Source organism: Doryrhamphus excisus, chromosome 1, assembly GCF_030265055.1.
Source record: "Doryrhamphus excisus isolate RoL2022-K1 chromosome 1, RoL_Dexc_1.0, whole genome shotgun sequence".
NCBI classification, from domain to species: Eukaryota; Metazoa; Chordata; class Actinopteri; order Syngnathiformes; family Syngnathidae; genus Doryrhamphus; species Doryrhamphus excisus.
Window position 1 is genome coordinate 43,450,880 of NC_080466.1, and position 25,613 is coordinate 43,476,492.

The following is a 25,613-nucleotide window of genomic DNA, read 5'->3' on the forward strand; positions in this document are numbered from 1 at the left end:
AACATGATCGTTTATTTTGTTAAAAGACGTTTGTTTTAATATTAATGCTGTGCTGTATTTACTAACAGCATGTCTTTCATTTACACACATTTTAACAAACTTGCAATGTAAGTAAGACCCCCACCTTTTCTACAACAATCTCTGTCTTTCTCTAAAACACACCTCGAATGTGTTAACAAAAGTCTGTATTTTTCAGGTTTTTCGTTTACACATTTTCTTGCTTTTTGTTACTTTATCTGCCCCTATAGACAAAGCCATGCAACGTGCCATATTGTTTTTGGTATTATGTATACTGTGCAAGCAAACATCATTCACCATGAAGAGTTTAAGCAGGTCCAACTTTTGAGACTTCAGTGACTGACTGACTTGCTGATGTTTCCTCATCATCACCTCCACTGAGCCCGAGCATCTTCTTGAGACAAGAGCGGAACTGAGGGGAAGAAGAGTGATTGGTAAAGTAGTGTTATTTTTCTTTTATGCCATAAATACATATACAGTGGTATGAACAAGTTTGGGCACCCCGGATAATAAAGACTTTCCTTTCTAAATCACTGTTTGTTGGCATCAGCAATTTCAGTTAAATATGTCCTATAGCAGACCAACGCAGTGATAGATGGGGAGTAAAATGAAGTTTATAGGATTTACAGAAAGTGTGCAATAATTATTTAAACAAATGTAGACAGGTGCAAAAAGGGCCATATTTGTAGTGTTACTTTTTATGTTAAATATATCTAAAGTTTGCAGATCGGCTACAGTTCAGAATTCTGAATGTGGCAAGATTCCAACCTGTTTATTGAGGATGATGTAGATAACTGGGTTGTAGACTGTGGACGCTTTGGAGAGACAGGACGGGATGGTGGCGAGCCTCAAGTCAAAAGGTTGCCCGCGGTTATTTACAACCCAAACAGCAAAGGAGGCATAGGGCAACCAGCACACCAGGAAACCCAGGACCATGACGACAACCATCCTGCTCACCTCCTTCTCTGCTTTTTGGGTAGAAACAGACTCCGCCTGGGCTTTTGCCGCCTGTTTAATGCGAGAGAACAGACTTGCTGATACTCAGGAAAGCATGAAATGACACCAAGTAACATGAAACGTACAGATTTCAGCACAAAAAGCAACTGTGAGTAGCAGAAAACAATAGTGGTGAATGGCACTGCGAAGCAGAAGCAGAAGAGGAACATCACATAGGACTCATTGTTGAACTTGTTGCTGGTGGTGTACCAATCCGGACCACAGGAGCACTGCATTCCCTCCGGAATGTACCTGAAGACACACAAACAGGGCATTAAACAAGATAGCATGACTATCACAAAAGCAGCACAAATCCCAGTGCAGTATCTTACAGTACCTGCTCCATCCAAGCAGTGGAGGAACTGCAGCCATCAAAGCAAAGACCCAAGTGGCCGCACAGCAAGCTATAGCATGGTTGGGTCTAAAAACAAAGTTTCCAAGAGGTTTGCACACAACCAGCCACCTTTCCAAAGCGATCACTGCCAGAGACCAGAGGCTGACCATACCTGGAAGAAGACAGAATGCATAAACAGTAATTACTTTCCTCGGTAAATGTACGCTTTGTGGACTTAAATTAAATTAAATTAAATTAAATTAAATTAAATTAAATTAAATTAAATTAAATTAAATTAAATTAAATTAAATTAAATTAAATTAAATTAAATTAAATTAAATTAAATTAAATTAAATTAAATTAAATTAAATTAAATTAAATTAAATTAAATTAAATTAAATTAAATTAAATTAAATTAAATTAAATTAAATTAAATTAAATTAAATTAAATTAAATTAAATTAAATTAAATTAAATTAAATTAAATTAAATTAAATTAAATTAAATTAAATTAAATTAAATTAAATTAAATTAAATTAAATTAAATTAAATTAAATTAAATTAAATTAAATTAAATTAAATTAAATTAAAAATTGCATTCCAGCGATAAACAGTAATTACTTTCCTCTGTAAATGTACGCTTTGTGGACATAAATTAAATTAAATTAAATTAAATTAAATTAAATTAAATTAAATTAAATTAAATTAAATTAAATTAAATTAAATTAAATTAAATTAAATTAAATTAAATTAAATTAAATTAAATTAAATTAAATTAAATTAAATTAAATTAAATTAAATTAAATTAAATTAAATTAAATTAAATTAAATTAAATTAAATTAAATTAAATTAAATTAAAAATTGCATTCCAGCGTTAAACAGTAATTACTTTCCTCTGTAAATGTACGCTTTGTGGACATAAATTAAATTAAATTAAATTAAATTAAATTAAATTAAATTAAATTAAATTAAATTAAATTAAATTAAATTAAATTAAATTAAATTAAATTAAATTAAATTAAATTAAATTAAATTAAATTAAAAATTGCATTCCAGCGAAAAAAAAAGACGTAATTTTACGTGAATGGAATTCCTCCATCCCTACATCCTTTATGTGACTTATCCTAGACAAACAACCATTCCCACCCACATTCATACCTACGGACAATTTGGAGTCACCAATGAACCCTTTTTGGAATGTGGGAGGAAAGCGGAGTATCCGGAAAAAAACCCACATGAGATGAGATGCCCAAGCAGAGATTCAAACTCAGGTCTTCATTACCTCCTGACTGTGGCCTACATGCTAACCACTTGACCACCGTGCTTTTTGTATATCGCTTTTCAAGACACTCAAAGATGCTTTTGCTCATATTTACCCACATTATTGTTCATATCACCTGCAGCATCCTTTAAATTGTACTAACATGTAAGTTAGCAACTGGGTATCACTTCAACTCTAACATCTTTAGTTTGGTCGACATGAGATGCGATTATTGCCATCGTAAATAAACTAAGCATCTTATTCACAACACATATCACAGTATCACAGTACCACAGTATCCTTTCATGTACTTACCCCCAAGAGTTGCTGTAAATCCCTCAATCTTGCACCCCAGGGGCCCAAGGACCATGTATCGGAAGGCGAAGCAATAAAAACACGTGAAGGAGCCCACGGAGGAGACGATCAGGTTTGCCACAGCCAAGTTGACCAGAATGTAGTTGAGGTGAGACCGTAGCTTCTTGTGTTGGGCGGTGCACGCGATAGTGAGGACATTGATGGTGGTGCCGGTGATAAATATGAAGAACATAAAAGCCGACATGGAATAAAAGATGGCCTTGGTCCCGAGGTGATCCTGGGGAACCAGGAAAGGGCTGAATAGAGTCATGTTGTTCGTGTCCAAAGGGACGGGGATCCAAAAGTCATCCGGGAGCTCCATGGGGTGATTTCTTCTCATTTTTCTATCTGGCGATTAGAATAATAACTGAAAAGATGATTATGGCTTTACAATGCAGGTCGGTCGTCTTGTGGCTCTCTCTTATTGTGACCTAAAGCTGCATTTGTAGGAACTTTGAAGGCTTCTCTTAATTGGCTCAAGGGAAGGATTTAAAGATTTGGTTTAAACCCCCAGACGGGCGCACACGCTACGCTTGATTTGAGATTCTGTTATGTAGCGCTTATCGATTATGCATATGATATCCCAGTTTTCTGGATTATTATGGGGTGGTTAGCAAGTTGGCCTCACAGTCAGGTCATGTGTGAGATCTGGGTTCGAGTATCTTTATGTGGAGTTTGCATGTTCTCCCCGTGCGTGTGTGGGTTTTTTTCCGGGTACTCCATCCATACCCTCACGGGGAAAGCTGGAGCCTATCCCAGCTGACTTTGGGTCAGAGGCAGAGTACACCCCAGACTGCTGGTATTTTGGGAATGTGGGAGGAAGCCAGCGTACCCGGAGAAAACCCAGCCACACACAGAGATGTACTGTGTTTAATATTTTTTAATTAAATTAAATTGTATTTTTACAAAATTATATTTAATGTTAATAAATATTCATATTAATATTCTATTGAATGGTTTTCTGGGTTGAAAATGTAAGTTATTTTATAAAATACTTCAAAAATATACTTCTAAAGCGGTTCACATTTGGGCTCAAAGGAAGGAGGGCTGCATGTTTGAAACCCAGTGGGAGTCCAAAATATGCAAATATGCAAAATAAGAATTGCTCAACTGCGCTGCAGACGCACCCTCTTTGGCTTGCATGACTATAGAATAAAGTATGTAAAATATACACATAAAAAATACAAATATAGTTTATAAAAATACATGTGAATGAATGCGAATGCATTGCGGCTGTGCCTACGCATGTAGTTTACCACCACTACTGACTGCGGAGTGAATGTAATATCTATTAATGCGCTTTATTATTATTATTATGTGAAAAATGTTTGTTGTGTGTTTCCATTATTGTGTTGTTTTTGAATGCATTGTATACAATTCAGCAATTTGCTAAAGAATTTTTTTATTATAATGATTTTTTTGATTTTTTTAATATGCGAAAACATGCATTTGTAGTTATTTACAACTGACTCACACAACTCATTAGTGGCATACAAATGAAGACGTCCACGGTCTAAGCAGGCCCAACTTTGGAGACTTCAGTCACTGACGTTGTTGACGTTGATGTCTCTTCCTCACCACTACTCATTCCCATCATACCCATCATGCATGAACGGAACTGTTATGGGAAGAAGGATAGCAAATGAATGTGTTAGTACCACACCGGGCTCTCACTTTGGGATCTATGGGTTTCTTCTTCGGCACTAAAATGGCACCCGACTAGCACGGCATTGAACAGACCTGTTTGTTAAAGACGACATAGATGATAGGGTTGTAGACTGCGGAGGCCTTTGAAAAGCAGGAAGGTATGGTGGCCAGTCGTAGGTCAAAGGTTTGCCCACGGTTATTGACAACCCAAAGAGCAAAGGAGGCGTAGGGCAACCAGCACACCAGAAAGCCAAACACCATGAGGACCACCATCCTGGTCACCTCCCGCTCTGCTTTCTGAGTGGAGGCCGACTCCGCCTGGGCTTTTGCTGCCTGCGAGTGAGGAACCGTTTGATGAGACACTTAAACAGACAAAAAACATACAAGTTGACGTCACCATTTTCAGTGTGATGAGCAGCTGAGCGTAGCAGAAGACGATAGTGGCAAAGGGAACGGAAAAGCAGAAGCCAAAGAGGAACATCACGTAGGACTCATTGTTGTATTTATTGTTTGTGGTGTACCAGTCTGGACCGCAGGAGCACTGCAGGCCTTCAGGGATATATCTGGAAAACACAAATGATCTTTTTCCGTCTGTGCGGTGAGAAGAAAGGTACGGGATTGCAGATACCGACCGACTCCATCCGAATAACGGAGGCGCTGAAGCAATTAGCGCAAAGATCCAAGTGAAGAGACAGCATGCCAAGGCGTGGTCGGGCTTGAAAATAAAGTTCCCAAGCGGCTTGCAGATGACCAGCCACCGTTCAAAGGCAATCACAGCAAGAGACCAAAGGCTTACCATACCTGGGGCAAAACAAAGAGGCATTGAAACCAGGGTTGATATCGTGACAGTTGAGTTTGGTGCATTGCTGGTTATCGCTCACCGCCAAGTGTCGCCAGGAAACCCTCAATCTTGCATGCCAGCGCTCCAAAGATGAAATATCTTGACGAAAAAGAGCAGAAGGCAGTGAACGAGCCCACACAAGACACAAGTAGGTTTGCCACCGCCAAGTTCACCAGGATGTAGTTCAGGTGGGACCTGAGTTTCTTGTATTGGATGGTGCAAGCAACGGTGAGAGCGTTGATAGCGGTGCCGACCGTAAACACAAAGAACATGAATCCGGCCATGCCGTAGAAGGTGGCTGCGCTCCCCAGATGGTCCTGAGGAACCAGGAACGGACTTAGCGATGTGATGTTGTTCGTGTCCAGCGGGATGGGTATCCAGAAGTCTTCTGGCAGCTCGTTGCCTCGATTTCCCCTCATTTTGCCTCACCAGTTCCTTGTTTATGATATGGCTCAAGCAATCACATGTACTACTGCATCGCCAGCGTCCCTACAGTCTTCCTTGGCTCGTTGGGAGGAGCGTTTATATAAGGAACCAAAAAAACCACTTATCCTCATTAATGGATAAATCACTTCTCTAATTGACTAACTGATTTAAGTTTGCATTAATCGATGTAATTCATTTAGCGGTTTCCTGTTCTGTCTTTGCTGCCAAATAGGTTAAACAGCTCTTGGATTCAAGTTTTGGGAGGCGTGATCTCAATGTCAAGAGCACACGGGGCACGTTGCATCAATTTGTGTCTTCAAATATGTTGCTCAAACTGTACAACACAAAGACATACACTACATGACCAAAAGTATTTGCTCGCCTGCCGTGACTCACATATGAACTTAAGTGCCATTCCGTCCAAACCCGTAGGATTCAATAAGATGCCGACTCACCTTTTGCAGCTATTATGGCTTCAACTCTTCTTAATGGAAGGCTGTCCACAAGGTTGAGGAGTGTGTTTATCGGAGTTATTGACCATTCTTCCAAAAGCACATTGGTGAGATCACATTGGAGAAGGCCTGGCTCTAAGTCTCATTCCAAAGATGTTCCATCGGGTTCAGGTCAGGACTCTGTGCAGGCCAGTCAAGGCCATCCACACCAGACTCTGTCATCCATGTCTTTATGGACCTTGCTTTGTGCACTGGTGCGTAGTCATGTCGGAAGAGGAAGGGGCCCGCTCCAAACTGTTCCCACAAGGTTGGGAGCATGGAATTGTCCAAAATGTTTTGGTATCCTGGAGCATTCAAAGTTCCTTTCACTGGAACTAAGGGTCCAACTCCAACTCCTGAAAAACAACCCCACACCATAATTCCTCCTCCACCAAATTGTGGAAAATGTACCGTTGCCCTGGCAACCTCCAAACCCATCTTCATCCATCAGATTGCCAGATGGAAAATCGTGACGACGTCTTTGCACTATGCACCTCAGCATCAGTTTACATGGCCTACCACTTTGTGGCTGACTTGCTGTTGTTCCCCAAATCTTCCATTTCTTATATTAAAGCTGACAGTTGACTGTGGAATATTTTGGAGCGAGAAAACTTCACGACTGGTTTTGTTGCACAGGTGGCATCCGATAACAGTTCCACGCTGGAATTGATTTTATACACTTGTGGCCAGGCCAAGTCATTCGGATGCCTGATTCTCATCATTTGAATTGGTGAGCAAATACGTTTGGCAACATGGTGTACGTCACAGCGATGGCAGGGTCAAAATGTGCTTTTGCAGCTAATCATGAACTTTAGTCCTCTCCAACAAATCACTTTAAACAGGTTAATCCCACTTTCTTAAGGAAGAGCACAGCAGGCCTTTACCTACTAATCTGGTTTCCGGCAGCATCAAATCCTATAATCTCACTCGCTGTAGCCCTGTGTAATCCACTCTGCGGGTTTAACTAGAGATTTGTGTTACCTCTTTGGCATTTTCCCTTCTTCACGGCACAAGATACTGACAACATCATACAACTGGGAAAAACAACTATTCAATGCAGTATGTTGATGTTTGTACAGGTTTTGAGACTGACACAAAGGTTTTTAGAATGGCAATGTGCATATACTCCAGAATGTTATGAAGAGTGATAAGATGAATTGCAAAGTCAATCCCAGTCATGAAAATGAGCATGATCTCATCAACAGCAATTCCACTGCATTTCAGCCCTGTTACAAAAGGACCCTCTGACATCATGTCAGTGATCCTTTGGTTTGGCTGAAGGTGAGAACATTTTCTGGTAAATGTATGACTCTTCGAGACGCTCCCCTCTGGCAGGAGGCTGCGGTCCATCAGGACCAAAACCTCACGCCACAAGAACAGTTTCTTCCCGTCTGCTGTCAGCCTCATCAACAAGGCCCGGAACCCCACCTGACACTCTTCACACCCCACCTCTGCCTCATCCTGCCACTTTGACACTTTGACACTTTCATTGTATACGTTACATTAACGCTCAGTTTGGACTCTTAGGAAAAACAATCAGACTGCACTTCTGGAATAACAAACAAAAACAGACTGTGTACATATATTTATACTGTTATTCTGTATATTTTGTATTTTCATATTTTGTATTTCATATTTTGTATTCTCATTCTTTTTTAATAGATGTGTATGCACCTACTACACCAAAACAAATTCCTAGTATGTGTTTGCTCATACATGGCAATAAACCTTTTCTGATTCTGATTCTGATTCTGATTCTTTATTCATGTGAATGTACAACTTTTTCTCGTAAAATTGCAACCCCATTACTGCGTCGTACATGTGCAAGGAATTGCTTTGAAATTATTTAATCTTGTCTCCAAACTATTACACGTACTAATCTGTCCCTGAGTATCCTTCTTTCTGTTAGTATTAAAGTGGGTGACCTATGGGTTTCCTCAGTTTTATCAACAGAAAACACACTGTTGTGTGTGTTTGTTACCGTAGCAACGTGTCAATCACAAACACATTGGCAGCCATCCACTCAAGTACATTCACATTGAAAAGTCAAATGAAATAATACAAAAATGCAAATGCTTAGCGCTTTTCAAGGTCTTGTTTGCAGTCCTTGCCAGTCCACAGCCGATCCCTGGCTTTGACATCACGATCTCTTTAGGGTTTCAAAGTTGTTTTAATGATTGTTCCCTAATGCTCTTACTGTGTATAAACCCTTACAGGCAGCTCAAAGCAGTGCAGAAGATCAAGATCTCTGAGCCTTACTGACCCATTTAAACCAGCTTCCAGTCACTCTCCCAGTTGCTGCGTATGATATGCTGAGCACTGAAAACGTTGCAATGCGTGTGTTTGTTTTAAACAAGCATTTATATATGAGCCTGAATAACACAAGGGACGGTTTTAACTTCCATGGCAATCATCTTCATTCCAGAACTTGGAGAACATACTGCGACCATCTGAATGAGGACCCAAATAAATGCAACACCATACAGGCTTGAGACAAACTGAGCTAAGATTCAAATCAAAATACTGACAAATCATGTTGGCCTGCAAAAAATACTAAAATATATTTTGTTTTTTTACAGGGATCTTTTCAGCATTCATGAAATAACTATTTTATACTGACCTGACCATTTACTGAAAATGGCAACAAGAAAAAAAAAATCTAAAGTAGCTGCCTGCTGGTGGAAGTCACCAAGGCAAAACAAGAGAAAGCCTGACATCTGGTGGATTCATAACTTTTCCTATTTTGGTATAATGTCAGAACCAAACAAACATTGGAATCATTGGAAATTAATAATAAATATATATACACACTGTAATTTGGTTATTTGACTTCCTTGGGTATGTTATCCTGTTATCCTATGCATATGATGTGCTATTCTGGTTCTACTATATTATTATATTACATTATTTATTTTTAAAATCAAGATAATGTTATTAATACAGTACAGTACTAATCATTACTAATATAATATTGATATTAGTATTGATGTTAATGTAATTAATGGTAATAATGGTGTTAATATTAACAAAGAAAAACAGGATAAATGTGTGACGATATCATTAATACTAATATAATATAATAAAGATGCATTTATTGTGGTCAGATTTGCAAGCAACAACAACAACAACGACAATGATAAGAATAAAAATAAGAACAAGAACAAGAACAAGAACAAGAACAAGAACAAGAACAAGAACAAGAACAAGAACAAGAACAAGAACAAGAACAAGAACAAGAATACATGTATTCGCATTTTCACTTGTTACAGCCATTTAAGATAAAGAATAAAAATTATCGGATATTATCGGAAAATATGATATTATTTAAATATATGAAAATACGACCCTCGTGGGGATAAGTGGTAGAGTAAATGCATGGATGAATGGATGACTTGTTTGTACAAAATAAAATTGTTTCGATGGAGGGCGTAACTACATTGCTACAACGAATGTGGGCGTGGTAACTCTATAAAGCATGTGAAAAAAATATTTATGTTATTGCTTAAATGTGATAATTGTGAATGAATATGCATGTATACTTTTATTTGTGTGGGGCGAAAACAACCTGCAACATTGAAATAAAAAGAGACTCAAAAACGGATGTCGCCATCTTTAGTAAGGGACAATAAACCTTGGACGATATTGTAACTTCGTGTAATTTGTTGAAACGAATATTATACGGTGCAATAATATTTATTTGTAGCGTTCATTAAATACCTTCGTCGCGAATGCAATTGTATACCGATTTACTGACGCAAAGTGAAAATGTGTATTAATTTCTGTCCAACATAGTCAGCAAGTTGTTCTCCGTCGCCATGTTTGCTTTGGGTGACGCCAACTCTCTTCCATTTTCCTCCGCCTCTGGTTGTCAAGAAGATGGCAGCTTCCAGGCAGGCATGAGAGGAAATATTTCTTCGCAAACTGAATGAATCTGGATTATTACCACAACCTCAGACCGCCCATCAGTGCTTTTGCAATTACTGAATCGAATTAGGTACGTGCATTCTACATATATTTGCCCGTCTTTATTTTGTAATGTTTTGTTGTGGCAAACCGCCCGGCCATTTTTCTTGAGGGAGCCGTAGAACTAGGCCAATTGTGAAAAGATGGCTGCTTCCACTGACGGCATGAAACATAATAACACTATGTTTTTGCAGTTGGACACGGTTTAGCTATACTCAGAGGGTTTTGTTGCAACGTTGGTCGTAGAAGGTAACGTTTGCATGTCAAAATAGTGTGAAAATACATTGCATTTAATTGTAAAATTGTGCGACGCTTTGACAGATGCTAGCCGCTTAAGCTAACCCTGTTAGCATGGGTTCTTGGATTGAGCAGCTAGCCGCTAGTGCTAACAAAATTCAAGCTAGCGAACGTAGTAAATGTGCGTTTTGCTGTACCGTATGCGGGTTGTAAGACATCAGATTATTACAGTATTTGGTGCTGTTTGGTGAACTTAAATGCTGTGTTCCGTTGTTAGTATATGCGTCGGAACGGCTCTGGAGAATGCTAAGTTTATTAGCTACAATATGGCGACTCCCAGAGAGGCATGAAAAAAGCCGACTCCTGTTCATGAGTTTTAACTGTGATTAAAACGTGAGTTGTCGTTTTGTATGGTCCTTTGCGTTGACACATTCTAGTTATTTTTAATTGCTGCATCGGTTAACATTTCTGTGTAAATATATTCGGCGGTCGTGTATTTTTCCTCTTTCATTCGCTTCCGCCATTTTTCAGACTGGCAATAGCGTTAGCCGGGGCTTGTTTGGTTACAAGATGGCTGCTTCCATGGATTGTAGTCAATGGTTAGAAACAACCAATACCAAACTTGTATTACTGGGATTTTATTAATTCACTGACATGTGTTAGATGTTACTCAAAGCTCTCACTTGAATTTCGTTTTGTGGACTAGTTTATCAGAAACTGTAAAGCTATCGGCGCACAAACTGCAAAGTTTCCCCGGTGCAGAGTTATTGTTTTTATGTTGAGCATATGCGGTCGCTGGTCGTCATATCAGTGGACTAATGCTCCAGTGTTCTTTTTCTGATAGAATCATGTCTGTCCCTGGTTCCGCGGTGACTGGAACCTCGGCGTCGGTTCTGCAGCCGCGGTGGAAACGGGTCCTCGGATGGTCCGGTCCTGTTCCCCGGCCCAGACATGGGCACAGAGCCGTGGCGATTAAAGAATTGATGGTTGTGTTTGGCGGAGGAAACGAAGGGATAGTCGATGAATTACATGTCTACAATACTGGTAAGAATCTTTTGAACTTACACGTTCACTTCCTATTTATTAGTAATATACATACACATATCAGTGTCACAATGTAAGCCCTAACATGTTATCATCTATCGAATATCTACGTCTAGAAATGAGCAACATTTATTTCGTAAAAATTGACTGTTTACATGCAGGATATTGACGCTTACAGGCCGCAGCAGGCCTGAACAGTTTGAAGTTTAAGTGAATGTGTCTCCCTCTGCTGGAGAAGAGTCGACATTGATTATTAAAAAAGGCGGGCTAAAATAAAATGGATGCACAAATGACAGACAGTCGATAGAAAGCTGTTTGGATGTATTTTTGTACGTGTACTCCTTGCGTGTATGTGTTTCAATGCCACTTTAAGGCAAATTGCTGTCCAAATTGTTCATGGTAAAATGTCCTGTTGATGTTATTGTTTTCCATTTCTAGCAACAAACCAGTGGTTTATCCCTGCGGTTCGTGGTGACATTCCACCGGGCTGTGCTGCCTATGGATTTGTCTGTGATGGCACAAGGTTGTTGGTGTTTGGTGGTATGGTGGAATATGGAAAGTACAGCAATGACCTTTATGAACTACAGGTAACTTACACTTGTTGTCATTTTTGTGTCGATTTGTGTCTTTGTAGAACCCTAACTTCAAACGCTACAATTAAATTATCTGTCGGTCTGACTTGCAGTTGGACTGTGCTTTGCACATAAAACAGTGGTCTGTTTTAGGTCTAGCTCAGGCATCGGCGGCCTTTTAGATATTAAAAGAGCCATTGTGCCCCTCTTCCACTAAAGCAAATAAATAGTTGCTGGAGCTGCAATACATAACACAGCGTATAAATACATTTTGAAAAGTTTTCATCCTTTTTTTTTAATTGTACGTATCGTAAAACAGAATACAACAAACAGAAGTGCAGCTTGCGTGTGTACACCTGCTTTGAGTTAAATTAAAACGTAATTAATTTTTTTTAAATAAAAAATTAATTCACTTAAAAAAACACCATAGTTGTAAATAAAAAAAAATAAAATAAAATTAGAAGGGCTTTTTGACAAGGCCAGTGTGCAGACATCCTCTTCAAGGTTCTTTCTCAGCGAGCAGTCAACGAAGCATTGCAAAATACAAAAAAAAAAACCCCGACGGGTCTGAAATAAACTTTTTTTCTGCAAAATAATGCATACCAAAGAAGCCGCCTGCAGGTAAAGGCAAGGGCTATCAACCAGGATGTGACTCATACTGTGTTTGAATCGAAATAACTTTGCAACAAAAATAACATCAAATGAATTTTGTCAAGGTTGAAGGGAGGATTCCACAGGAATGTGCATTTAGCTAGTTAGCTTTCTTTGCTAGTGTACAATGGCAATTGAAGAGAGAGTATTCTGGAGCTGAATGTCATAATGCCAACCGTCACATTTATTGCAAGTTTTGATCAGATGTCAACATCAATGCTGCAGGAGGGTTTGGGGGGTAGGAGTGAGCTGTGTGTTAAATATATACATTTTTATTAATTACCAATTTCTTTAATTTGCTAGTAGGTGTGGAACATAAATGTGGGTCAATTTATCAATGAAAAACCTTGAGGTTGTGTTCTGTTTCAGGCCAGCAGATGGGAATGGAAAAAGTTAAAAGCCAAAAATCCCAAAAATGGCCCCCCTCCTTGTCCACGTCTTGGTCACAGTTTTTCCCTGGTGGGAAACAAATGCTACTTATTTGGGGGGCTTGCCAATGACAGCGAGGACCCGAAAAATAACATTCCCAGGTACGGTCACCAATAATGTTTGACCTTGTGTGTTACGATTGTGCAACATGATCTCTGTTAATGTGTGGCGTGATTGTTCCCAGATACCTGAATGATCTGTACATACTCGAGCTCCGTGCCGGCTCCAGCGTGGTCGCATGGGATATTCCCATCACTTATGGAGTCCTGCCTCCTCCCCGAGAGAGCCATACAGCGGTGGTTTACACAGAAAAGACAAGCAGAAAATCTCGTCTTATAATCTACGGCGGGATGAGCGGGTGCCGTCTTGGAGATTTGTGGACTCTTGATATCGGTAAAGGTTATGACCTGATTATGCAGCCCTTTGAGACGCTGCTTTTTTGTAACAAATGCATTGTTCCTACCTCCAGATACACTGGCGTGGAACAAACCATCAGTGAGCGGTACGGCGCCTCTTCCCAGGAGTCTTCACTCTGCCACCACCATCACTAACAAGTGAGACAACTTGCTGATTATTGGTTTGTTTGGAATTCCAGACACAAGCAACTCATGATTCACATGTTTGCTGTGCAGGATGTATGTTTTTGGAGGATGGGTTCCCTTGGTCATGGATGATGTGAAAGTTGCCACGCATGAGAAAGAGTGGAAGTGCACAAACACTCTGGCTTGCTTAAATCTCGGTAGGTCTAATTCTACTTCTGTTATTGAAGTCTTTTGGGTGCAAGATTTAACTTTTCATTTTTCCTGTAGACACCATGTGTTGGGAGACGGTGTTGATGGACACTCTTGAAGACAACATTCCCAGGGCTCGTGCTGGCCATTGTGCAGTGGCTATCAACTCCAGGCTGTATGTTTGGAGCGGCCGTGACGGATACCGCAAAGCATGGAACAACCAAGTCTGTTGTAAAGACCTCTGGTACCTGGAAACTGGTATGCTTACCTTGATTTTGGTTTTGTCCCGTCATCTTGCCGTCAGTCAGAGCTGTTGACGTTTCTTGTTCTCCGCACTGACAGAGCGGCCGCATGCGCCTGCTCGGGTGCAGTTAGTCCGTGCCAACACAAACTCCCTGGAGGTGAGCTGGGGTGCAGTATCCACCGCGGACACGTACCTGTTACAGCTGCAGAAATACGACATCCCCGCGACTCCGGCTGCAGCCTCGCCAGCCATGAGTACAACCCCTACGCAGCCTTTGAACTCTCCCAAGAGTCCAGCACCGGCTGCTGCAGCCCCGTCCCCACAGAGCCTTCCACAAACTGGTATTACAACTGTCTTTCCTCCTCACGCCTCCAAAAGAAAGCTCAACTCTGTGTGCGTTGTGCATAAAGGCTTGTTGCATCTTTGTCAATTTTGCAGCTGTTTTGAAGGTTGCTCAGCAATCTGCCACAGGTGCATCTGTTGTCACAGTCCGCCCGAGCCAGCCCGGGAAATCCCCCGTCACTGTGACATCCCTTCCTCCTGGTGTCCGAATGGTTGTGCCTGCTCAGGCCACCCAAGGATCGGTATGTACATGTTGCAGCAGTTCTTGATAGATGCATGGTCAGATGAGTAAGTTGACTCTCCTCGCGTTTCAGCCAATCGGAAGTAGCCCTCAGATGAGCGGTATGGCAGCATTAGCTGCTGCGGCTGCAGCAACACAGAAGATCCCGCCGTCCTCTGCAGCCACAGTGCTCAATGTTCCTGCAGGTGCCACGATTCTCAAAACAGTAGCCGTTTCCCCTGGCACAACCACAGTGAAAATGGCTTCCCCGGTCATGGTACATATCGAAACGTTTCCATTTCCAAATGTGCACGTGCAGAAGCCTCGAGCCAGGCGTTCAAATGGTTTTGTCTGTCCAGGTCAGCAACCCCGCCACCCGTATGCTGAAGACTGCTGCAGCCCAGGTGGGCACAGCAACGGCCTCCTCTCCCACCACCACCACCAGACCTATCATCACTGTGCACAAGTCTGGTGCGGTCACCGTGGCTCAACAGGCCCAGGTGGTAACCACTGTGATGGGAGGAGTCACAAAGACCATCGCCCTGGTTAAGAGTCCCCTCACAATGGGCAGTGGTGGAACTCTGGTAAGAAGAAAGTCACATTTTATTGTAAAATAAAGAATGTGAGCACAGGGCGGTGTTATTGATCTGCATGACAATGAGTCAATTAAGCTTGAATCATTAGTCTCTTCTCATATTGGCAGATCTCCAACCTTGGCAAGATGATGTCGGTGGTTCAAACCAAACCAGTGCAGACATCTGCGGTCACAGGCCAGGCTTCCACGAACCCTCTCACCCAAATCCTCCAGGTCAGCTGTCTGCACTCGTGAATGAAGAACAGTTTTCTGTTCTATTCCTGTACAGCACATCAGACAGGCATAACTTTGGTCCTCTCGCTCACCAGACAAAGGGTCCCCTGCCAGCCGGCACTATTCTGAAGCTGGTGACCTCTGCAGATGGGAAGCCTGCAACAATCATCACCACCTCCCAGGCTGGCGGCACAGGAAACAAGCCCACAATCCTCAACATCAGTGGGGTGTCTCCAAATACCACTAAACAGGGTCCCACAATCATTAAGACCATCCCCATGGCGGCCATCATGACCCAGCCTGGAGCGACAGGTCTGAACATTTCAACTTTGTTGCTGTCCCTCAACCGTCGCAGCCGTCACATTTCAGTTTTTACAGTTGGCATTTGTGCTGTTGCTTCTGTAGGTGTTACAAGCAGTACGGGCATCAAAACACCCATCACAATCCTGACGACGAAGGTGATGACGACTGGAACACCTGGTAAAATCATCACCGCGGTGCCCAAGCTGGCGACTGCAGCTGGCCAGCAGGGTTTGACGCAGGTACACTGCAGTAACGTGTACAATACTAAACTCACTGCTGATGCTTTGGCATATCATATAATATATTATATTATAGCTCCTGTGCAGATTTATTTCAAATAAGACTCATCCTGAATGTTGTCTGTAGGTTGTGTTGAAGGGTGCTCCTGGCCAACCGGGGACTATTTTGCGTACTCTTCCCATGAACACAGTTGGTGGTGTTCGCCTTGTTACGCCCGTGACGGTATCTGCTGTTAAACCTACTGTCACAACCCTGGTTGTCAAGGGAACAACTGGTATGAAATGAAATATTGAGCATATATTATAAAAGCTTTTGCTTTTTAACATTCCTTTAACACGGTTTGCCTCCCGTCTAGGCGTCACCTCTCTTGGCACAGTGACCGGTACAGTCTCCACCAGCCTGGCGGGCGCCGCCGTGGATACTGCTAATGCATCACTGGTTACTCCCATCACCACGTTGGGGACCATTGCGACCCTGTCCAGCCAGGTCATCAGTTCACCTGCAATTACTGTGTCGGCCGCCCAGACCACCTTAACGTCTGCCACCACACTGCCCTCGTCCACCATCACAGTGCAGGTGACATGCGGCTACGTTTTTGTCTGTTTGGAGTCCTGAGTAATTTCTGAAAGTACAAATGAGCTGCCTTGAGAGGCAAATAGGCAAGTTGTGTATGTGATTTTATAATATTGCTTACATTTGCCATAATTTCCCCCTGAAGCAGCCCACCCAGGTGACACTGATCACAACTCCCAGTGGTGTAGAAGCCCAGCCGGTGCAGGATCTCCCAGTGTCCATCCTGGCTTCGCCCACCTCTGAGCAGCCCAGCTCATCTGAGGCTGCCGCTGCCGGGGACGGGTCCGGGACAGTCACACTGGTCTGCTCCAACCCGCCTTGTGAGACGCACGACACAGGAACCACGAATACCGCCACGACGTCCTCTGCCACCATCGGAGCAGGGCAGGTTTGCTCCAACCCACCCTGTGAAACCCACGAAACGGGAACCACAAACACAGCCACCACCTCCTCCGCTACGATTGGACCAGGGCAGGTGTGCTCCAACCCTCCGTGTGAGACCCATGAAACGGGAACCACCAACACGGCTACAACCGCAGCATCAAATATGACTTCTCTGCGTGTGTGCTCGAACCCGCCGTGCGAGACCCACGAAACCGGGACAACTAACACAGCGACCACAGCATCTGCCAACATGGGGGGCGCCCAGCAGGTGTGCTCCAACCCACCCTGTGAAACCCACGTGACGGGCACCACCAACACAGCCACCCAGGCGTCTTCCAACATGAGCGAAGGCCAAAGTGGCACAGTGCAGAGGGTTTGCTCCAACCCGCCTTGTGAAACCCACGAGACGGGGACGACTAACACGCCATCCACAGCCACCTCCAACATGGGAGGAGACCAGACCAGCACAGCGACCGGCACAGTTCAGAGGGTTTGCTCAAACCCGCCCTGTGAAACCCACGAGACTGGGACCACCAACACAGCCACCACTGCCACCAGCAGTCTCGAGACAGGAGATGGCACAGGTACCAAGATGACTGCTTTTTGCATCACGTGTTTGTTTATGCATTTAAAATGTCTTTGTAAGATATTATATTTGTTGTCTGTCAGCAGCTCAGCAGCCAGAGGATGCAACTGAAGGCACAAGCAGCACCGAGGAGGCCTCCACCACTCCAGCGGCTGGCGTAGTGACCACCACCCAGGGCAGGGCCATTACGACCGTCACTCAGTCGACACCTGCCCCCGGGCCTTCTGTACCTGTAAGAAAGGCTGTGTTTGTGGCAACGTAGAGCTCATCTTAAACTGATGAAGCTGTGAATGGGTCATGTCTGTGGGATTTTTGCTAATGGGCCTTTTGATGTCTGTTTCCCCCCCAGTCGATTTCGTCAATCACAGAGGGGGTGAGCGCTGCTGCCAGCTCCACAGAAGAACCCATGCAGACGGACGAAGCGGCATCAGCAGAAGCCGCACCTGCAGTAGAAGGAGCGACTCCTATGGAGACTCAGGCGGAGGTAAGTAAAGCTAGCCATTGTTCGGTCGGAGGAAGCACTTTTGTACATCACCAGTCTTTTGATGCCATGCCTTCGCTCTCATGTTTCTGTCAGGGGGAAGCATCAGCAGTACCAGTAGCCACAGCCACAGCCTTGAACCTGCCATCTGAGCTCATGTCCGAGGGCCAGGGAACCACACTGATGGTGACGGGTCTGTCAGACGAGGAACTGGCTGTGACTGCTGCAGCAGAGGCCGCCGCTCAGGCAGCAGCTACTGAAGAAGCTCAGGCCCTCGCTATCCAGGCTGTCCTTCAGGCTGCTCAGCAAGCTGTAATGAGTAAGTCTAGTTTTGGCTGTTTTTTTTTTTTTTTTTTATAAATAATTTTCAACAGCCCAAATTGTTGTACCTGACAAAAATACTTTGCGTGCAGATGAAGGTGAAGCAGCGGCAGAGGGCCAGCAAACCACCAACATCCCCATCATGTTGACCCAGCAGGAGCTGGCGGCGCTGGTGCAGCAGCAGCAGCAGCTGCAAGAAGCCCAGGCTGCCGCCCAGCAGGGCACAGTAGACGCAAGCTTGCCCACCGAGGGCCTCGCTCCCGCCGACAGCCTCAACGACCCTTCCGTGGAGAGCAATGGACACAGTGAGATGACTGCTGCAGTCACAAGCGCCGTGGCCTCCCTGCTGCCGCGGACCACCGCAGAGAGTAAGTGTTCTTTTCACCGCCGATGTTTTCTTCAAAACGTGTCTTGATCTCTCCCGTCTTCCTCTTCCACAGCGCTAGCCCCCTCGAGCACATTTGCACCCTCCGTGTCGGTGGCGAGTCCAGCTAAGCTGCAAGCAGCAGCTGCGCTAGCTGAAGTAGCCAATGGCATCGAAGGAGAGGTGAGGCGTTGCCCAATCCTCTTGCTGCCTTTAGTTACGGAGAATAACATCGAACTGAACGTGTGGCGTGTTGTTTGTATGCAGAAGCAAGCCCCCCAGCCTGCCCCAGCCAAGCCTGTTGTCAAGAAAGAGAACCAATGGTTCGATGTCGGGATTGTCAAAGTGACAAATATGGTTGTCACTCACTTCTACGTGCCAGCAGACGATTCTCAAGGAGATGTAGGTATCTCTGGTGTCCCCTTCTCGTGCTTCATTGGCTAATGCTGTACTCTGGTGTCCAATAGGACGACTCGGGCGTCATGCCAGACTACAGCCAGATGAAGAAAATGGAGCTTCAGCCCGGGACCGCATACAAGTTCCGTGTGGCTGGAATCAATGCTTGCGGCCGTGGCGCCTTCTCCGAGATATCTGCTTTCAAGACCTGCCTACCCGGGTTTCCCGGAGCACCCTGCGCCATCAAAATCAGCAAGGTAAACTCAAAAGTAGTTCCTGTTGGTTTTTGGCTGCTGACGTTTGGCCAGACGTGTCAACGCCACCCCGGTTTCCTGTCTCACAGAGCTCAGATGGCGCTCACCTGACCTGGGAGCCTCCCTCTGTGACGTCGGGGAAGATCATCGAGTATTCCGTGTATCTGGCCATCCAGAGCAACCAGACGGCTGAGGCCAAGGCCTCCACCCCGGCCCAGCTAGCGTTTATGCGCGTGTACTGTGGACCCAACCCCTCCTGCTTGGTGCAGTCGTCCAGCCTCTCCAACGCCCACATCGACTACACCACCAAGCCAGCAATCATCTTCCGCATCGCCGCCCGCAACGAGAAGGGCTACGGTCCTGCCACTCAAGTGCGATGGCTGCAGGGTAAGATGGGCCACTCGGACTAAATGCTAGGGACAATAAGAGCATCCCGTTTCATGAATCCATCTTTGGCTTTGTAGAATCCGGCAAAGACGCTGCCTCTGCAAAACCAGCTGCCAAAAGACCAGGCACCTCTCCTGATACGTAAGGACCTCATCTTACCTTCCGAGCTCGGAAACACGCGGTACTCAACTGCTTTTTATTTGTGCTCTTCCAGGAAGGCTACTGGTCCAAAGAAAGCAAGGACGGACCAGTGAGGCTGCCCAGAGATTCCTCCCCTTTTGTCCTTTTCCTACTCGCTGTCCTTTTATCAGGAAGACTGACCTTCGACCCCTCCACCTCTTCATCCTCAACGCCATCCTAATCTCCGTCTCAGACCACAGCCCGATGAAGCCCAGATGGAAGCAATCTGAGATCTTTCTGTAGATAACCCCCCCCCTTTCGTCCTGGTTCTGTTGGCCATGCTATTTGTAGAGCAACATAAACTTAGAAGCACATTATCCCCCCCCCTCCGTCATTTTAACTTTCTTTTTTTGGCTTGTTTCAGTAGTTGAGCAGTATAGAGAAGCATTTACATATTTCACAAACTGGGAGCAGCCCGAGCGCTACGTTACTTTTTGTCTTTGTTTTGTCCATCCGGGATGTAGAGAGAGACTACACCAAATGTACAGTGTTGGAACAACATGGTGGAGGCATTCGATTAGACGGGAGGGAAAATTGGTATGGAAACAAATAAAGCACTTGTCCTTGACGACAGGACATCACCCCCACCCCCCCCTTTCTTTTATGCTCCCATTTGCTTCTTGGAGAACCAAGTCCGTCAAGTCACCTCGGCGGACTCCCGGGAACGTCATCACTGCGATTTTTACCCCAAGACGAGGACTGGTGGCATCTGGATGCGGACACGAGGAACACATTTGTAGAGAATCAACCACCAACTTTGCTACGACTGAGACTTGCAGCGCGCACACAGGGAAAAAAAAAATCTTGCAAAATCTTCCCAAAAAATTAGCAAGCAAAAGGCGCAGAAGATCTTTTTGTGTAGTTTATTTTTGTATTTTTTAAGCTTTTTCTTTGTCCTTCTCCTGTGTGTATGTTGTGTGCATTTTTAAAGACATCACTTTTTTTTAACTATTCTTCACCCCCCCTCCCCCTTCCAGTAGTTTGTGTTTGTGGGCAGACCGTGGCCGTTGACGTCGCCACTATATTTTTAAAAGTCAGCATCACTTGGTTGTGTGTTGTTGTTATTGAAAGATGCTTGTGATGAAGAGCCAGACTTTTCTATTTGTTCCAAGTAGAAGCGCAGAGGTTCTAGGACTGAAGGGAACTTGAAGTGGACCCAGGGAGAGCTTAGACTTTTGTTTACTACGACTTTCTCCACGCGTTGCTTTGCACGTGTTGCTTTGTTTGCCAAACATGGAGTTCCGCAGGGTTCACGCCCACCGCCCTTAACATCCCGCTCTGTTGTCACATGCTTTTTATGCTCACGAATGTGCTATCTCACCTCTTTTTCATTTCTTATTTTATTTTACAATGTCCAATGGTATTATTAGTAGGCATGCCCCCCCTCTACACCACCCTACCACCCGCTTCAAGGATGTATGTGAATCCATTGAATAAATTGACATTTCCCCCCCTTTCCACGACTCCGTGCAGACCTGTGTGAGGTTGTCTTGGGCAGAAAGCTTGCATCACTTGTAAATGAGTTCATTCATCAGAGCAAAGAATAAAAGCAAAGCAACATCCGGGCCTTTGATAGAATCACCTGTCAGAGCGTTTTCACATCACGGCCATCTTGATTGCCTTTTTGTGTCTTTACTTGTCAAAGAAAGAAATCTATACAGAAATCTATATAAAACTATATCTAGTCTCCTTGATTGTTTTCAGTTGGGAGTGTGAATGTTGTTGTCCAACTGCACTGGCTCGTTTCAGTTTTTCTTCCCTTCCTGCTCGCATCTCCTCCTCTAGCGTTCTCCGAAAGAACTTTGTCTTCACATGCATTCATTTTTTTGTGCGTGTCGGTGTGTCTGTTCAACCAAACTAGACATGCATGCAACAGCCGTGTATTTTGGTAGTGATGCCTTAAGTTAGATCATAAGCTGAAGGTTCTACAAGAAAAAAAAAAGCAACAAAAAAAAAAAAATGGAATAAGTTTGTTCCTCTCTCCATGTGGTATACAATTGTGTCCTTTCCTTCCTCAGTACCTTTGCGGGGTGGCTCTTTTTTGCGCCCTTGTTAGATAGCTCATCAGCAGCGGCGCCCGGGTGTTTCTGAACTTTCCCTCCCGTGTTGGGACGAGCTGCTCTGGGCACCGACGGTTGTTTCTCTGGGCTGATTGCAGGTTACCTGGAAATGTCCTGTATTTTCCAATGTGTGTTTTTTTGTACTGTAGGAAGTAATGTATCTTTTATCATCAAAAAAATAAACATCTTAAACATACACGGGCTTTGTGCTTACCTGGGACAAAAGAACACCCCTTAATAAAGTTGTTCTCCTGTGATAGTGAATTTATGAGAAAAAAAATCAATACGCCAATATCGTCTAACTGTCAGTTTCTGATATCAGCCGATACTGATATGTATAACATGACATATCTACTGTGGCGGAATGAACAGCATCTTTCATTTTTCATTGGTTTTCATGATCTGGAAAGAATCCCGTATATTGATATCAACCGATATCGCATTTGTATGCTGATACAGTCATAAACTCACAAGAATAAAATCATACATTTATCAGAAAAGCTACCAGACAAAAGTGGTACATTTACATGATGTTGCATCCCTAAGGTGTCCAGGGCAAGATGGGACGGAACAAAAGTGTAAAAAGAAAATACCAGGCCCGGGAGAGATTGCACTCTGGTTGGTCAAAGAAAAAAAGTATTTACTATATTTAGTATAAAAAAAAGTATTCGAGGATGACAAAAAACAACCCCACAAAAACTCAACACACCCATCCAAAATGGCTGCGCACACACAAACAGCATCACAACACTTGTCACTCTGTGTCATATGTACAGCAATATTTGGGGGGAAGCATTAAGGGAGACCACCCCCTGCCGTCTGCTTCTTTTATCTGAGCTCCACCTGGGATGCACCTTCTGGGTGTGGCTCAACAAGCATCCACGCCCACTACGGGACGTAACACACCAATAAAGTAATACATTTATGACAATAAAGTGGTATTTTTACAGGGATATTCGTTGGCTGTATGTATTTTTGTACTTGTACTTGGCATACTGATATTTGGGATGAGCGCTCGTGTCAAACCTTATCAACACGCCATTGGTTGGCAGTTGCTAGATTCACCACAGGAGGGCAGTAGAGTCTTCAATTGTAAGACTTCGTCGTCTGCCAGTATCATCAGGGTAATGAATCATTTGATTCCATCTAAATACCTGCTACATAATGTCGCCACCTTGTGGACATTAAAGAAAACAGCAGGTCGTCGCATTCATGTTGAATAAACTAAACTGCCGGAGGACAGTATTGTGCTGTAACGAAGAGGAAAAATTCATGTTAAAAAATATTAATGCTTTCATAAGTAAGGACGACGGAGTAATAAGGTATTAGACGTAATATAGTATTAGGCTGTATATATTCAGACATCTTTTTAATTTCCGACTTTTGAAAATGTCATAAAATGTCATATCGTAATGTACGACGTTTTCTTGTAAATTTACGACTGTACATTTACAACTTTATTCTCTTATTAAATCTCACATATTTTTCTGATAAATTTACAACCTTATTCCGGAAAGCTCAAATTATTTTAATACTCCGTGTGACAGGCATTGCCTGAGACAGCTATGAAAAGAGGGGGCTTATGTGACCTTTGGCCTTGGGCAATATTGGGCCTTTTTTTTTGGTCGTGAATTTATAACATTATGCTCTTAATTTATGAGTTTTTGTAGTAAATGTACTACTTCATTCTTGTCAATTTACAACGTAATTAGTGTTTTCTTATGAATGTACAACTTTATTTACAAATGTTTGGATGTTCTTGCACTTTGGGAAGTTGAAAAATAATTGTGATTATCGTTATGATGGAAGCATTGCTGATGACTTTATGTGTTTTATTGTTTAAAAAGAAACCGAAGCCCAAATGGACCTCCTGGTCTAGAGGTGCTCAGCAGGTTCCTCCTGCCTTTCTAATAAGTCAACGTAACGTCCCCGGCATAGTAAAGTCCACCAAAGTGTGTGTGTGTGTGTGTGTGTGTGCTGTGGTGGACGTCCCAGAAGGCCCTGCGTGGCAGAGATAAGAGCGCTGTCTATACACAAGTTGATTTCCTGAGAAGTGGCCGTCAGTCCCTTGAATCCACCGCAGTGACGGACGACGCCGAGAGCCGCCGCACCGGAACGTCCAAAGGAGACCATAACCGGGGGGGGGGGCTTGCGTCTACCGCTTTTACTCGAACGTTCAACCAACAGTCACTGTGTTGTGTGTGTGTGTGTGTTGTGTGTCTAAGTTGTGTCTGTCAGCCAGCGGCTAATTCCTGGCCTCCCTCCTTTCATCGTGATAAGCTCTTATCTCCTCTCACACAGCAGCACAAGACGCATCCCTGCCCGGCTGTCCTCATCTCTCTCTCTCTCTCTCCCTCTCTCTCTCTCTCTCTCTCGCTCACACACACACACACACTCCTGCCCTCTTTTTCACTATTTACACGACTCACAAAAAGTTCTAGGCTTTAGGCTTTAGGGTGAAATTTCAGAATGAACCCAAAATTGGGGGTTTAGGGACGCTAAAAAATGTAACCAAAATATTACAAACACATCTGACACGCATATTTGCATGTTTCGGATAATCAAGAAAATGTAAATATTAGTCAAGAACACAAAATGCAGTTTTAAATGAATTATTGTATTATTATTAAGGGACAAAAAAAGTCCAAAGTTACATGGCCCTGTGTGAAAAGCTATTTCTAAAGTTTTGGGACTCCAGCAAACCACAGTGAGAGCCACTATCCACAATTCGCGAAAACAACTTTCCCAGGAGTAACCGGCTGACCAAAATAATGACCCCCAAAAAATGAGCTCAGCGACGACTCATCCAAGAGGTCACAAAAGACCCCACAACAATATCCAAAGAACAGGAGGCCTCACTTGCCTCGGTTAAGGTTCGTGTTCATGACTCTACCGTCGGGCAAAAACTTGCCTTGCTTGTGTCAATTTTGCCAGAAAACATCCTGATGAACTTAAGAACTTGGGAAAATATTTTGTGGTCTGAAGATACAAAAGATGGAAGTTTGGAACGTTGTGTGTCTCGTTACATACGCCGTAAAAGGAACACCCCATTTCATAAAAAGAACATCATACCAAGAGTAAAATATGGTGGTGGTAGTGCGATGGTCTGAAATGAATTTCATTGAAATGAAACGACCTAATTATTAATTACTGATATCAACAATATATGACAGTAGTTCATGAGGAACAAACCTAACTCAACCCTAATCAATACTCATTAGTTCCTCATTAGCTTCTCAGTAACTACTGTTTTTTTATCCACCTTAATGTAAAGTCAGACAATTGATACTTTGATTGACAATTGATACTAGTCATTTAAGGTAATGTTTGTCGGAAACATTGGAAAATACGATAAATTTGACCTGGATCTGACACAAAATCAGTGATATCACACTGGACCTTATCAGCAATGGATAGGATTTTATATTGTGCTTTTCATGGTGGTAAACTACATCTGTAGTCACAGCTGCACTGG

General features: G+C 43.3%; 3 protein-coding genes across 3 annotated transcripts; 1 reads left to right on the plus strand and 2 right to left on the minus strand.

Annotated features, from left to right (window-relative positions):
* Positions 1-3: 3 nt before the first annotated feature.
* LOC131106522 (blue-sensitive opsin-like) lies at positions 4-3,372 on the minus strand. Its single transcript, XM_058055722.1, has 5 exons — positions 2,925-3,372; positions 1,352-1,520; positions 1,101-1,266; positions 787-1,026; positions 4-430 (listed from the first exon to the last, which is right to left on the minus strand). Exons 1-5 carry the CDS (start codon positions 3,301-3,303, stop codon positions 326-328), a joined length of 1,059 nt encoding a protein of 352 aa, XP_057911705.1. The 5' UTR covers positions 3,304-3,372; the 3' UTR covers positions 4-325.
* A 976-nt stretch (positions 3,373-4,348) lies between these two features.
* LOC131106464 (blue-sensitive opsin-like) lies at positions 4,349-5,940 on the minus strand. The gene is made up of 5 exons (XM_058055590.1): positions 5,492-5,940; positions 5,243-5,411; positions 5,008-5,173; positions 4,704-4,943; positions 4,349-4,581 (listed from the first exon to the last, which is right to left on the minus strand). Exons 1-5 carry the CDS (start codon positions 5,868-5,870, stop codon positions 4,477-4,479), a joined length of 1,059 nt encoding a protein of 352 aa, XP_057911573.1. The 5' UTR covers positions 5,871-5,940; the 3' UTR covers positions 4,349-4,476.
* A 4,078-nt stretch (positions 5,941-10,018) lies between these two features.
* On the plus strand, positions 10,019-22,320 carry hcfc1a (host cell factor C1a). Its single transcript, XM_058088357.1, has 28 exons — positions 10,019-10,362; positions 11,413-11,612; positions 12,051-12,199; positions 13,205-13,365; positions 13,449-13,657; positions 13,734-13,818; positions 13,897-14,003; positions 14,074-14,253; positions 14,338-14,580; positions 14,678-14,823; positions 14,896-15,078; positions 15,161-15,385; positions 15,505-15,609; positions 15,705-15,921; positions 16,015-16,151; positions 16,279-16,426; positions 16,508-16,728; positions 16,871-17,693; positions 17,779-17,927; positions 18,045-18,179; positions 18,273-18,495; positions 18,590-18,865; positions 18,938-19,044; positions 19,129-19,263; positions 19,329-19,514; positions 19,601-19,898; positions 19,976-20,039; positions 20,113-22,320. Exons 2-28 carry the CDS (start codon positions 11,417-11,419, stop codon positions 20,150-20,152), a joined length of 5,148 nt encoding a protein of 1,715 aa, XP_057944340.1. The 5' UTR covers positions 10,019-10,362; positions 11,413-11,416; the 3' UTR covers positions 20,153-22,320.
* Positions 22,321-25,613: the final 3,293 nt, after the last annotated feature.